The sequence below is a fragment of the Staurois parvus genome, unplaced genomic scaffold (assembly GCF_062004578.1).
Source record: "Staurois parvus isolate SC_StPar_1 unplaced genomic scaffold, SC_StPar_1.0 ptg000525l, whole genome shotgun sequence".
Classification (NCBI taxonomy): Eukaryota; Metazoa; Chordata; class Amphibia; order Anura; family Ranidae; genus Staurois; species Staurois parvus.
This window is the reverse complement of record NW_028318321.1, coordinates 4,565,434-4,580,667: the sequence shown is the minus strand read 5'-3', so window position 1 is coordinate 4,580,667 and position 15,234 is coordinate 4,565,434. Positions and strand designations below refer to the sequence as shown.

General features: G+C 43.4%; 1 protein-coding gene across 1 annotated transcript in view; it reads right to left on the bottom strand.

Annotated features, from left to right (window-relative positions):
- The window catches only part of KNDC1 (kinase non-catalytic C-lobe domain containing 1), a 177,408-nt gene that overhangs the window by 88,786 nt on the left and 73,388 nt on the right, over nucleotides 1-15,234 (bottom strand). The window contains exon 10 of the mRNA XM_089690280.1: nucleotides 10,487-10,645. Coding sequence (XP_089546406.1) covers nucleotides 10,487-10,645 — 159 coding nt within the window. The remainder of the gene's footprint in view (nucleotides 1-10,486; nucleotides 10,646-15,234) is intronic.

The following is a 15,234-nucleotide window of genomic DNA, read 5'->3' as shown; positions in this document are numbered from 1 at the left end:
CTCAGGGGCTCTGGGCTGCTGCAAAATCACAAAGGAAAAAAAAAACAAAAGGAAGAGAGAGCAGAGAAGCTCATAGTGCAGTTACCTTTAATAGAACATTAAAAGGTAACTGCACCTAGCCCTCACAAAGTGCCATCTTGCTGTTGCTCCTTTGGCTGTGGACAGGTGTATCACACTGAGCCCTATGTCAGCCCTGTCAGAGGCTGTGAGGATCCATCCATCCCGCTGGTCATCTGGGAGCTCTGTGCTGGCACAAGTGCACATGCAGTGTTCACCGAGGGCTGGATCATTCAAGTTTTTAGCTCAGACAGCTGCTATCAAGCAATTATTATGAATATCACGCCAACTACAAGCCTCTATTTGTGAGTGCAATCTTTTTATGTTTGTTTTTATTAATGCTTTATTAAAGGTAACTGCACTATGAGCTTGTGTGCTCTCTCTTTTCCTTTTGTCTTGTTTTCAGCTTCCAGTACCCACTAGTCTTTGTGAGAGCAGCAAAGTTCTTTGGGACTCAGATTCCTTCAGTTATTATTAATTTTTAGAAACTATATCCCGAGATTGTGGATTCACATACACAGACTATCCTGGGTATTAGCACAACTTCAGCTAGTGAAAATTGTAGTGCATCAGCAAAATGGCAGCCTCCAGCAAGAAGAACCAGGAACAATGCTGGAGGCAATTTACAGCACACACCAATTTTGGTAGCATGATTATTAATGTGGAATGTATGTTCCTTTCTAAAGAACATCATTATTTGCCAAGTTGTTATGGGTACAGTTCTGCTTTAAGCACCTTTATTCAGATACCTGTGCAAAAGCCCGAATTGGAGTAGAGGCCAGAGAACCCACCCACTCTTTCCCTGCTTAGACTACAGAGCTCTAATGGGATAGAATCTCCTTTCCTGCTTTAGGCAAGTCACAGCCAATTCACTTTTCGTTCCTGCAACCACAGTTTGCAGGAAAGAAAATCGCATGATTCCACAGTCAGTGTTGATGCAGGAATACCTCCCGTAGTGCAATTGTGTTCTGCCGGCGGGGAGCTTTCCCCGGAGGCAAAACAGAATGTTCACTGTTAGCAGCTATATAGTCTTTCACATGTTTCCTGCTGAATCAGCCAAAATTTGAGCCGAGAATGGCACAAGCAAGCATCACCCAGCTCAACAAAAGTCGAGCGGAAAACAATTAGCCGAACAGTAATCAGATGCAGTCACTGTACAGTAGCTCTACTGTATTCAGGTAGATGTGGGTGCTGCGGCTGTGGAGCATGACAGCACTGCTGAACAGTGACTGCATTTGAGAAGATGTAGTAACTGTTCGGCCAATTATTTTCCACTCAGCTCAGTCAACTTTTAGATTGACCAGTGTCAATATGTGTGGTGCTTGCAGGGCCATATGAAGCTCACATTGTAGCTGATTCAGCAGCAAACAGATAAAAAAAGGCCGTCTATGACCAGTCTAAGGTAGAAAAGGGGATTCTATCTCATTAAAGCTCTGTAGTCTGGCTAGGGAAAGAGTTCACTGGCCTGGCCACCACTCCACTTTGGGCTTTTGCACAGGAAATAAAAGGTGAGGCTCTTAGTATGTTGGAGGAAGGGCTGCTGGACCCAGCAAAGAAAGTTTACACGCAAAATAGAATTGCTTTGTGAACCCAAAAAACATCTTGAAAGTTGGAATTCTGTACTGCATTGGATGTATCCCATAAGGGAAGAGTGTTGGGTTTTTTTGAAGGACAAACTTGGGGGAAGAAACCAAATTATATTTTTTCAGATGTCCTAACCAGTGTTTTTCTGTTGCAGTTATGGTTATATTGATTGTAAGAGATTAGTATCACATATAGAAAGAGAAATAGGCTGAGGTTAGTAGCACATATAGAGATTAGTATCACATATAGAAATCTTAGCTGTACAGTCCAAGCACATGTTAAAAACAGAAAAGCACTGGTAGGGCAACTCAAAAAACATTATTATTTCTTTATATATCATTTGGTTTCTTCCCCAAGTTTATTCTTCAAAAATAACAGCAATTGTTTTATTTTTTCGTCAACTTTTTCTTTTTTTCCTGCAGCTGACCTACCATATTAGACATATTTCTTTACTGTACATCACGGAACACAGAGCAGGCCATAATAATGACTATGCAGGTTATATGCCACCTACAGGTGAATGGACACTTGCCTCCCCCATATAACCCCTCCTACACAGGAAGTACTCAGTTTTTTTTGCCAGTGTCTGTAAGATGGATGGTCACTGAACATGTGCTGCATGTGCTCTGTGAGCATACAGGGAGGTCTGGAACAGTTCTACTGAAAGTCAAGGACCTCAATCGTATCCATTCGAAAAACTGTTAGCCAAAATGGATGGTGTCAATGCCTCACTGGATAAGGAGAAGAATCCTCTGGGTTTTGCCTGTAATGCGGCTTTACGGAGCTGGACCCTGCATTTTCGGAAACACTGTGCCGTTTGGTCTGACCAAGGCGCTTCCGGCAGGGTGCTATACAAGTCCAAGGCAGTGGCCCCCATTTAAAAAGGGGGACTGAGTCCTTGAAGGTCTTTAGGACAAGGCCCGATGTAATGGGTGAAGGTTGGTCCCTGACTGAAATTTCAGGGACCTGTGGTGGGATTGGCAAGTGTTCCTCTAGACAGAGATATATCTGTCAGCGGAGTCACAGACTGATGAGAAGGGGGTTTCTGCTTCCCAATCACAGAGGTTTTTAGTTAAAACCCTTACTGATATGGTCCAGTCAGGTTTCAAGTTACCCCCGGTGGAGGTATCTGAGGTCTCTTATTCCTCTTTGGGCTCATTAAAGCTGCCTCAAAGAACTCAGGTGTTTCCAGTGCACCCTCTTTTGTTGCAAGTTATGTATGCAGACTGGGAGCACTCAGTTTTTGTTCCACCTAAAAGATTCTCCCTTCTGTATCCTATGGAGGAGAAATTTGTTAGAAAGTGGGACATGCTAGGGGTTGATGCAGCTGTGTCTTCCCTGAATAAGCATTTAACTTGCCCTGTGGATAATGCTCAGGTGTTTAGGGATCTGACGGATAAAAAATTAGAATCTCTCCTCAAGGCTTCTTTTTCCCTGGCAGGGCTGCTGCACAACCAGCGGTTGGTGCTATCGGCATCTGTCAGAGTCTGAATGACCATGGTAAATGGGTAGTTAAAAGACCATCTATTTTGGAGGAGGATACGACTGTCGATTTGGCAGATTTACCACAGGCCTTGTGTTTTGCAGTTGATTCCCTTAAGCAGGCATCGAAATTTCCACTCGCCTGCTCGAATTGGTGAGTGGAAATAAGGTGTGGGGCGAGGGTGTCTCCCAGGGCCGTCTTGCTGAGCACGCTCAGAACTCAGTGCCAGCTCTGGCACTCGAACTGGAAGCCGTCAGACTGCTCAATATTTGAGCAAAGTGAAAGCAAAGGAAGGGGAAGTGCATGCTGTGCTCTCTGCCTCCCCCTAGAGTGCAGTACCCAGCTCTGTGAGTGAAGGTAACGAAGTACTGCAACTTTTTTATAGGGGTGTGTGTATGTACATGTGTCTGTGTACATGTATCTATGTCTGTGTGTATGTACATGTGTATGTGCCTATGTGTGTGTGCGCATGTGTGTACGTTTCTGTGTGTGTGAGTGTCTGTACATGTGTCTCTGTGTGTGTATGTACATATGTCTGTGTGTAAACATACATGTATGGGTGGTTTGGTCAGGTTAAGGATTATGTGGTTATTATAGGTGGTGGAGTATGGGGCATTTAAGGTACTGCTGGGTTGGAATATGCTTGGTAGAGTTATGGTTAGGTGAGTGAAAGAATATGGGGGGTTATGGTTGAATGCAGTGCATGGTTTAAGTATGATGGAGTGTTTAGGGGGACATTGGAGGCCCTGATGCAATGTGGGGGGACTCTGGGGACCCTGATGTAATGTGGGTAACATTTAACAGTGTAATTTCATAAGATAATTTACAAGGGCGTATTTAGGGGCAGGGCGGGGCAGGGGGGAGTAACTGGTGGCGAGTAACTCTTAAGGCCAGGCTAGTAGAGCAAGACTTGAAATTTTGAGCCCTGCCCTTAAGGATTCGATTCAGCAGATCTCTAGCACGGCCCTTCTGTCAGTACACATGCACAGGATCTTGTGGTTAACCACTTGCCCTCCAGAGGATTTACCCCCCTTCCTTACCAGGCCATTTTTTGCGTTACAGCACTGCGTAACTTTAACTGACAATTGCATGGCCATGCAATGCTGCACCCAAATGAAATTTACGTCTTTTTTCCCACAGATAGAGCTTTCTTTTGGTGGTATTTGATCGTCTGTGTGTTTTTTATTTTTTGCACTATAAATAAAGACCAACAATTTTGAAAAAAAAAAAACAATATTTTTGACTTTTGGCTATTAAACAATGAAAAAAAAAATCATATCATAAATTTAGGGCAAAATGTATTTTGCTACATGTCTTTGCGAAAAAAAAAAAAAATCCCAATATGTGTCTATTAATTGGTTTACGTGGCGGTATATATACTGGTATTTTTTTTTTAAATTTTTACTAGTAATGGCGGTGATCAACGACTTATAGAGGGACTGAGGCAGACATTCTGACACTGGGGGGAACTAACTTGGTGTCACTGACATCCCCAGTGACACATATACAGTGATCAGTGTTAATAAAAAGCAATGACACTGTACTAATGGCACTGGGTAGGAAGGGGTTAACCTCTGGGGCGAACAAAGGATCTGCTGTGTGTGTGTTTTATTATGAGGCGGTTTGTGTGTGCTTTCTACTGTAAGCACACTGCTTTGTAAGGCTCTGCTATGCAGAGCCACACAAAGCAGTGTGTAGGAGCTGACAGGGGAGAGAACTGTATGGTTTCCATATAGTTCTCTCCCCTGTCGGTAATACTCGGTGATCACCGGGTGCCGGCGAGTAATCACTAGCCCAGACCCAATGATTGACAGCCGAGGCCGGAAATGGCGGCACAGGTAGGGCGCGCTACCCCTACCCGAAAATGCGAAATCACGTATATATGCGTGATTTTGCACACCCCTGCCGCCCTGTAGCAGTATTTCTGCTATAGGGCGGCGGGGAAGCGGTTAAAGAGTTGGGCAGCAAAACTACCATGCAAAAGATTATTGGCGGGTTTTTCCTTTCAAGGAGAGCATCTGTTTGGGGAGGACCTAGACAAGTATATCCAGAAGATCTCAGGGGGAAAAAAGTACGCTTTTACCCTTTAAGAGAAGGTCCAAATGCCTGACCTTTAAGGGGCCAGGCACTTCAGTGGTTGGTGCTTCTTCCATTAGGTAAGCATTTCAAAGTACACAGAGCTCTGCAACTAGGCGAAAATTTCAGGGCCAGGGCAAGAGGAAACCCTGGGTGCAGAAGCCCGCCAGGTCAGATTCTAAGTCCGCTTCATTATGAAGGGGTGCCCCCACTCGTGGGAGGGGGAAGACTTATTTTTTTTGGAGATCTGAAAAGAGCTAATCCCGGACAAGTGGGTCACTTATACAGTTGCTCAGGGGTACAGACTGGAGTTTCAGGGAATTCCTCCTCCCTGTTGTTAAGGTCCAACGTATCCATGAATCTATTGAGAAGGAAATCTTTGTTTCAGGCACTCAACCAGCTGTTGTCCCAGGGCATGATTGTGGAGGTTTCAGTGGACAAACGGTTCCAGGGATTTTATTCAAACCTATTTGCAGTTCCAAAACCGAATGGGGATGTAAGGCCTATTCTAGACTTAAAGGGGCTGAACCGGTTCCTAAGGATTCTTCCATTTTGGATGGAGTCAGTCCGGTCAGTAGTCGCATATTTACAAGAGGGAGATTTTCTACCATCCATAGACATCAATTTCGCACACCTGCATGTGTCAATATTTACAGCTCATCAAAGTTTCTGTGGTTTGCGATAGAAACTCAACATTTTCAGTTCGTGGAACTACCTTTTGGGCTAGCCACGTCTCCTCAAGTGTTTACAAAGATTCTGGCTCCATTTCTAGGACTGTTCAGACTTTGAGGAATAGCGATTTTGGGCTATCTGGCGAACTACTGCTCAGGGGTCAGTCTGGTCCAAGCCTGAGAAAAAATGTGGCCCTTGCGATTCATACTCTGGAACACTTGAGCTGGGTGCTCAATTTTGATTAGTTGGCCCTGGAGACAGTACAGAGTCTAGAGTATTTGGGGTTGGTCCTAGACATTGGTCAGGCAAAGGTGTTTCTGCCTCCAAGAAGGCCTGAGGTTCAGAGTTTGAGGAAAAGGAAGTATCCTTCCATTAGTCTCTGCATGAGGTTAATAGGGAAGATGGTGCCCTATGCGCAGTTCCATTCAAGGCCTTTGCAGAGGAATATTCTTTCGGCATGGAACAACAAGGTTTCAGCGCTGGATTACCGCATTTCTTTGTCCCCCCGGGTGTTTCAAAGCTTTAATTGGTGGGTGGAAGCTCGGAATTTGGAAGAGGGAAGATCTTTGCTAACAGTGAACTGGAAGCTAGTAGCAGCAATGCCAATGTCTCGGGTTGGGGGTTGTTCTAAAAGGGACCACAGTCCAGGGGATGTGGTCGCCACAGGAAAAGATCCTTCCTGTCAATATCCTATCTCTGGAGCTTTACGCGGTGCGGCTTGCCCTGCGATATTGGACTGGCAGGCTTCAAGGTTGGCCAGTCAGGGTCCAGTCCGACATTGCTACAGCAGTGGCATACATCGATCACCAAGGTGGTACCAAGAGCTAGAGGGCTCAGGAGGAGGTAAATCACGCTCGGGATTGGGCAGATGGGCATGTTCTAGTTCTGTTAGCAGTATTAATTCCAGGGATAAAGAATTGACAGGCGGACTACCTCAGTCGTCAGAGGTTGTTTCCAGGAGAATGGGCTCTGCATCCTGAGGAAGTCTGGGCAATCTACCAACATTGGGGGTGCTGTGACGTAGATCTATTGGCATCCAGGTTCAACAGAAAGGTGGACAGGTTTGTGCCCAGAATGCAGGACCCTCTTGCAATAGGGGTAGATGCCTTGGTGATACAGTGGGATCAGTTTTCCCTAATCTATGCCTTTCACCCCGATTCAGCTACTCTCGTGGCTATTACGCAGGATTTGAGACTAGGTGATACTGGTGATATTAGTGGCACCAGCCTGTTACAGGTGTTGGTACGTGGACATTGTCAGGCTAGCAGTAGGCAATCCATAGCCTCTGCCAGATCGGTCAGACCTGCTGCATCAGGGACTTATACTGTACCAAGCTTTATGGTCGCAGAATTTGATAGCATGGCTGTTGAGACCCAAATCTTGAAAGACAGGGGAGTGTCAGGCTCAGTTATACACAAAATGTTGAATGCTAGGAAGCTGGTTTCTAGGAACATTTATTGTAGAACTTGGAAGGCATATATTTCTTGGTGTGAGGATCGAAATTGGCACCCCCAAAAATATTTGATTGGGAGAATTTTGTCTTTTCTCCAGTCAAGAGTAGAAAATAAATTGGATGTTGGAACTATTAAGGCTCAGGTTTCAGCCTTGGCCGTTTTCTTCCAAAGACCTATTGCTTCTCACTCTTTGGTTCATCCTTTTTTTTTTCCACAGGGAGTGATGCGTACTGTTCCTCCTGTCAGACAGCCCCTTAGCACTTGAAATTGGTCTTGGCAGTTTTACAGAAACAACCATTTAAACCTATCAGGGAAATTCTGTTAGTTCTGCTAACTCGAAAGGTTCTGTTTTTGGTGGCAATCACTTCTGCAAGAAGGGCATCGGAGTTGGCAGCAATTTCTTGTAGGGAACCATTTTTGGTTTTACATCAGGATAAGGTGGTGTTGTGGCCTCATCTGTCCTTTTTGCCAAATGGGGTTTCTAGTTTTCATCTCAATCAGGACATTGTTCTGTCTTCATTCTTTCCTAGGCCTCAGTCAGCTAAAGAAAGATCTTTCCATGCCCTGGATGTGGTTCGGGTAATAAGGGTCTTTTTGAGAATGACGGCACAAATTTTAAAGGCAGATTCCTCGTTTATTTTGCCAGAAGGACCCAGGAAAGGACAGGCGGCATCCAAATCAACTATTTCTAAGTGGATTCATCAGTTAATCATTCAAGCCTAAGGTGTGAAGAGCAAGGTTCCACCCTTTCCGGGGAAAGCACACTCTGCTAGGAGTGTGAGAGCATCTTGGGCTATCCGCCATCAGGCATCTGTTGCTCATGTTTCCGAGGCTGATACATGGTCTTTGATTCATACATTCACAAGCTTTTACCAGGTGGACGCAACAGCCATGGAGGATTCTGTCTTTGGCTGCAGTGTTTTACGAACAGCTGAATAGCTCATTTTGGGATGTTGGTGGTGGTTATTGTGATGTCACCCACCCCTCAAGGTTATTGTTTTGGGATGTCCCACATGGTCATTATTTTGGCCTGCTCTGTGTCCCGTGATGTACGATAAAGAAAATTGGATTTTTTTCTACATACTTACCTGTAAAATCCATTTCTTGGAGTACATCATGGGACACAGAGGTACCTACCCTCTTCGGGATTTTCCTTGCTTGCTACAAAAACTTTCATTGTAGGAGGTGTTATATGGGGGAGGACTTCCTGTTTCCAGTGTCCATTCACCTATAGGTGACATATAACCCACAGTCATTATTATGGCCTGCTCTGTGTCCGTGATGTACTCCAAGAAACGGATTTTACAGGTAAGTATGGAGAAAAAAATCCAAATTTTCAAGCTCTTCGAAATTTTTGAAGCTGGCAATCCTGGAATCCTTGAGCTTACTCAATACCGGTAACCTGAAGCATAAAGTCCACATGCCTCGTGTTACTTTGTATAAGAAATCACTCCCATGAATTAATAGCCAGTCTGTGAACGTTCACAGACCAGTAACTAATGGAAGCAAATATGTAATATGTTTCTGACAGTCTGCAGCCTAAAAAAGAAAATATATTTCTAAACCCCCAAAATAGAAGACACTATTAAAAAAGCGCTTCAAGAAATATCTTCAGAAATGGATAAGTGTAAAGCAACTACATTTACTTTGTGCCTTCCCTGCCAAGAAAAAGCTCCCAGAAATCTGTGCTAGGAACAGAGCAATAACTTTAGTTCAATACTTCCACGTGTGTGCCTTGCACTTTTGCTCCCTGCTATTTTTAAAGCCTAAGCTTATCAAAATAAAAACGCAAAAATCAGCAAAAGGAACATGACTTACTACCTATGAATCAAATATGATCTCTGAACGGAGGACAGATGGCTGATTGAATAGTCCTGCCCCTTCATTCATATGATTGGGTTTCATTCATATAAACTGTAGTACGGCTTCTATCAATGAAGGAGCTGGGAAGAAAGTTGAGCACTCTTAATGAATGCAACTGGAAGCTCTCTCAGTTCCCTCAGCTCTATTAACCCCTGCTGCACCAGAAGATTACAGCATAGGGGGGAGTTGCAATTGAGGAGGATTTCAAGGAAACCAAGAGCCATCAGCACAAATGACACAGAGCATTAATAGCAAGTCATGTCCTCTGTGCTGAATTTTGTGTTTTTTATTTTGACCACACTTCAGCTTTAAATGAAGTTGATTGGTACAAACAGCACCCCAATAGACCACTGGTGCAACTAATTCTGAAAAAAAATTGTGGGTGCTGAAGTAGAAAGAATGCAGACCAGAACTTTGAGCAAAAGTACTACTGCATTCTCAGAACAGATTAAGAGAGCCGCAGTATGTGTAAATTCATCCTTAAAATAGTTATTCAGCTTCCCCCAGCCCCACCCTAAATATTTACCTAAGCTCAATATTGGTCCAGCTCTGTGCTCGAGAGCAGCAGTGCTGCTGTCCCTCTCCCCATAGGCCACTGGCTTCTGTTGCTGTCAATCAAATTCTGTGACAAGGCAGCAGGGGGTAGAGCCAAGCTGCATTGTCTGTGTTAACAGACCCACACAGCCCAACCCGGAATCAAGCCCGCATGTCTGTCCCCATAGCAAGTGCAAGTGCTTGCAATGGGGGAAAAAAAAACAGAAGAGAAACCAAGATTGCTGGTGGGGGACACCAGAAGAGAAGGTTCTGGGCCTCTATGTGCAAAACCACTGTACGGAAAAGGCAAGTATAACATGTTTGTTAATTATAAAAAAAAAAAAAAACACAAGCCTTTACAATTACGTTAAGATGCCCCATATGCAGAGAAACACAAAAACAATTATTTTGAGGGAAGGCCCAAAAACCTAAACACTAGAACAATTGGTACATTTATATTTACAAGCGTAAAGGAGGGATCAAAGAAATCTGTTGGTGAAATAGAAAGGGGTAAGGGAGGAAGCTTGGCCATAAGGAAGCAAAAGCATTCTGCTGGAGAAATGCAAAGCATGTCCTCCTTAAAACAGACCAACATATAACTTCCTCAAACTCCAAGAACAAGGGTAATAAACTGTGATTTTCTATATCTTCATCTGGAAAGCAGTTTTCTTTACTTGACACGAGTTGCCCTGCGGATGCCGCATCTACTCCTTCAAGCCTTTGTAACGTGTAATTGACTGCACACATATCTTTGTGCAATTACCTGCAAGGCTTCATCTAAACCTGGTCTCTCTTCAGAGTCTTTCTTTGCCATCTGCAGTAGAAACCGTTTGAGTTTTTTCGGTAGCGCTAGCTTGTGATTAGCAGGGAAATTGAACTTCGCCGCTGACCATAAAATAGCTGCTATCCCGTAAACACAAGCCTGTAAAAGTAAAATGCGCACATATTAAATCTGTGGAGGGCTGAAACAGAGAAGAGATAAAAATGAAAAAATAAACATTACGAGGGTGGAAAAATAAAGAAAAAGCAAGAAGCCAAGAAGATTTAAAGGATACCACACAAGATGCAGAATTAACTAAAGCTAAACTGAAAAGCTCAATGACCAATTAGCAAACGAATAAGACTATCCCCATTTAATATTTCACTGCACAATGCTACTACGGAGGATACCTACCTTTTATATGCCATTAGGGATTAAAGAAGACCTCTACCAAATAGAATTTGCATCTGGCTGCATAACTTAAAGAAAAGGAGCACTAAGCGAATATGTAAAGGCTGACATTGCTGTTCTTACTTCAATACCTGACCAGGAACATTGGTGCAGCTCATAAATTCTGGCTTTAAAGGCCTCTACCAAATATAATTTGCATCTGGCTGCATAATTTAAAGAAAACGATCACTAAGCAAATATGTAAAGGCTAGCATTGCTGTTCTTGCTTCAATACCTGACCAAAAGCAATGGTGCAGCTCATAAATTATGGCTTTATGCTGACTTTTTAATCTGAATGCTGGTTCAAGGTCAGTGTCTAAAAGTATTGAAGCCAGAGACAGCTATGCAACAATAATTTTTAAGAGGCGGTCTACAGTGCAGCCTCTGTATTTTTCTAAGTACAGGTTCCCTTTATATTTTAGAATTCATCATAAATGCAGAGCAACAAGGAGTACGAAGGAAATGAAAACTGTGTGAGGAGCTCTGTGCATATTACGGTACTCCTAGCAACCAATCAGAATTCATATTGTTGTGGCTAGACTCCAATAAAGAGAATTTGTATTGGTTTCTATAGTTTACTTTGCTTTTTGCACTAATACATTAACTAAAGCACATCAAAATCCCAAAATAAAAAATGTATCACCTTGCAGCCTACTAATCACCTTAAATGTGGTGGCTGCAATAGTGTTCTAAAGCTCTGAACATTTTCAGCAAGTACAGAAAATACCTATTGGTCTTGCCAGAAATGCAGCATCCTTGTTACTTCATGTGAACTAGAAAAGAAGCACAAACATCCTCATCTTTCTTATGCAAGAAACTACTTACAAGCCCTGTTTATATTCCAAGACTTCCACTGTGCCACTTTCAAAATACATTTAGAAACATGGAACCAACAGGAATACTCCTAGTACAGAAAATGCTGGCCTGTATTGGCATATACATGAGACACTACATGTAGAGTATGCAAAACTTACAATCAAAAGGCCAGTATCCTTAATGGAGAGAGACCTATCTTCTATGGAACCCCATAGAGAATTAGAAAGAGAGAAGCCTTAGACATATTTTTACATAACCAGACAAGATAAGCTTGTCCAAATCCAAAGGACAATGTGTTTCACATAGAGAGTAACTTACTAGGGACCATAGGATGTGGAGTATCACTATATAGTGAACAAATGAAGAACGTTAAATTACCTATATTTCATCATATTAATATCACATATCATATCAAATAGATTGTTTGCTCACATCAATATGTGCCATGCACTTACAAATTTTGGGGGGGACACAGGGGTCCCAGACAAACCGAAGTCCCCGATGAGGCATACATATATGAAGGGGTAATGGCACAATGCCTTAAAATAAACAAACAGGGAACCACAATATAATTTTATGTACTGATAGGGAGGTGGGTAAATAAAACTTGTAACTAAACTGAACATGCTGTTCAGCCATTTTGTTGTGAGCACACACAATCTATTTGTTTGATAGGATATGTGATATTATTAATATGATGAAATATAGGTAATTAAATGCTCTTCATTTGTTCACTATATAGTGACACCCAGTGGTGTATTTAGGTTTCGTGCTGCCCTAGGCAACACAAAAATTGGCACCCCCCCCACGGAGAGACTCTGACACAGACTGACACCCCCCTCCCCCATGAAGAGAGCCTGACATTGACCAACAACACCCCAGCCACCACCCCCACCCGAGAGAGCCTTCCACTACCACCGCCCCCCATACACTGGCAACCCACCTCCAGTGAGAGAGAAGACGCTGACCTTCACAGCTCCGCCCATCCCTGGGAACAAGAGTCAGGCTCTGCATACACCATCAAGCAGCCCGCGGCCTCTCTCAGATCCCACCTGGTTCCCATGCTGCTTGTGTCCCTTCTTCCATCCCTTCTTTTGTGGGACGGCACGCTGCCCCTCTGAAAAATGCTGCTACCCCCCTGAAAAATGCCACCCTAGGCAAATGCCTTGTTTGCCTTGTGGTAAATACACCCCTGGTGACACCCTATGGTTTTGAATAAGCAATGCCCTAGGTGAAATGTGTTGACCTTTGGATTTGGACAAGCACACCTTTATTGTGTTATTGACTGGTATAAGTATGCAAAAATCTGTCTATGGTGTTTCTGTTTCTAATCCTCTATGGAGTACCATGCAAGTTAGGCCTCTCTAATAAGGATACTGCCTTACTGATTTTAAGCCTTGTATACTATTTTAAATTTCTGTAATAAAATATTTGATTTACACTCTACATGTAGTGTCTCATGTATGTGCCAATAAAGTCCAGCATTTTCTGTGCTAGGAGTATTCCTGTCAGTTCCATGTACTTACAAATCCTGCCAACCCCACATGTAATGGAGATGAACAAGGGCAGAAATGTTTGAAGTCCAGCCTGTGTGACAATCATGGTTCCTTCCATAGAAACAGTAGAGAAGTGAGTGTTGTCACAATAACAGAGGTGAGAAAACTAATACAATACCCACATCTAAGGACTAGTGAGCTTCAACAGTTTATATTTTTATTTTTGGGTTTAGATGCATTTTAAGGCATTCTCAAACAGGGTTCCGGGTAACCCTAGGGTTCCTTCAATGGTTGCTAGGAGGTCCTTAAAGTGGTAGTAAAGTCCGCAGTTTAACTTGTACCTACAGATAAGCCTAAAATAAGGCTTACCTGTAGGTACAGAGAATACCTCCTAAACTTGCAGTGTTCAGGAGATATTCACAAGGGATGCAGCCAGTGATGTCACTGGCGCATGCGCTCTGAAGGGACAGCATACTCATGCTACCCCTTCAGAGCTCCGTGCCATGGCCATGACGTAATCATGGCTCGGCCATTCATACAGCCAGAGCCCGCAAACCCGGAAGGAAGACCAGGTGAAGATGGAAGCCCTGTCAGCGAGAACAGCGCACTGCTGGAGGGCTTTGTTTTAAGGTAAGTTTGCCATAATGTGCTAGTATGCAGTGCATACTAGCACATTACAACATTAATTTTCAGATGGACGTTCCTTTTGTTTTGTTCATAGACTTTACTACTGCTTTAAAGAGACACTAAATCTTTGTTTTTTTTTAAATAACAAATATGTGTATACGTACCTGCTATGTGCAGTGATTTTGCACAGAGCAGCCCTGATCCTCCTCTTTTTGGGTCCCGGTCGGCGTTCCCATCTCCTCCCCCTCGAGCAGTGCCGGCAGGGAAAGCTGCTTGCCCTAGGGACACCGCTGCATGCTTGTCCCCAAGCCGCTGCTCTATGCGTCCATAAGACACAGAGTTGCGGATCGACCCCACCCCCTCGCTCTCTCCTCATTGGCTCACTGGCTGTGATTGACAGCAAAGGGGCTCCTACAACTGTCTCAGCCAATGAGAAGCAAGAGTCCCCAGACAGCAGAGGCTGAGGAGAATGTCCCTTGAATCGAAGGGGGCTCAGGTAAAGATTGAGGGGTGCTGCACACAGAAGGTTTTTTACCTCTATGTATAAAATACATGAAGGTAAAAAACCTTGAGCCTTTAGAACCACTTTAAGCTCTGGCTGATTGACCTCTCACCCGATGGTGCCTTTCAGATGCTGTTCAGACGTCTGTCTGATTGGACCACAATAATAATTCAAAAAACCTCCTGCGCTTATATGGAATCCTACTCTAAGAAAGAAAGCTGCTGACACTAAACTTATACCCAAAATAAGTGAAAAATCAGAATAAAATAAACAGTGCAGCGCTCCAAAGAATTAAATAAATAAATATAAATAATCAGTGATCACATGATATAATAAATCAGACTCAATATACTCTTATATAAAATAATCGTGTCATGCATATATGCCTTTAAAGGGAATAATTGGTGCAAAAAAGTGACAAATCAAGTCATAAACCATAAAGTGACAGAACACATACAGTGCCCAAAAAATAATAAATAAACCAATCTTCAATAATAAATAAAGTCCATATATTATATATAATGAAAATGATAGTGATGTAATGCTTAATGATGATCTTCACACTCCACTCGTCATGCGAAATAGTGTGCAGGATTCACGCATCATAATCCTTAATGGCCAAAGTGCCCCCTCACCTCCTTGATTAGACCCCAAAGGGCAAGCACGTTTTAAGGATCACACGATCCTAATAAACTGGATTCCTCTCTGGGGTATCGCCTTCCACCTCCAGCATCCACCAGATTTAGCAGCCAGCTCTATGGTCACCACGGCAACCACCTCCAGCACCCATCCACAAGGGACCACAATCACCCAGCACTATCACCGGCAGCCGTAGGCTAACATCCTACTAGCTTACGGCT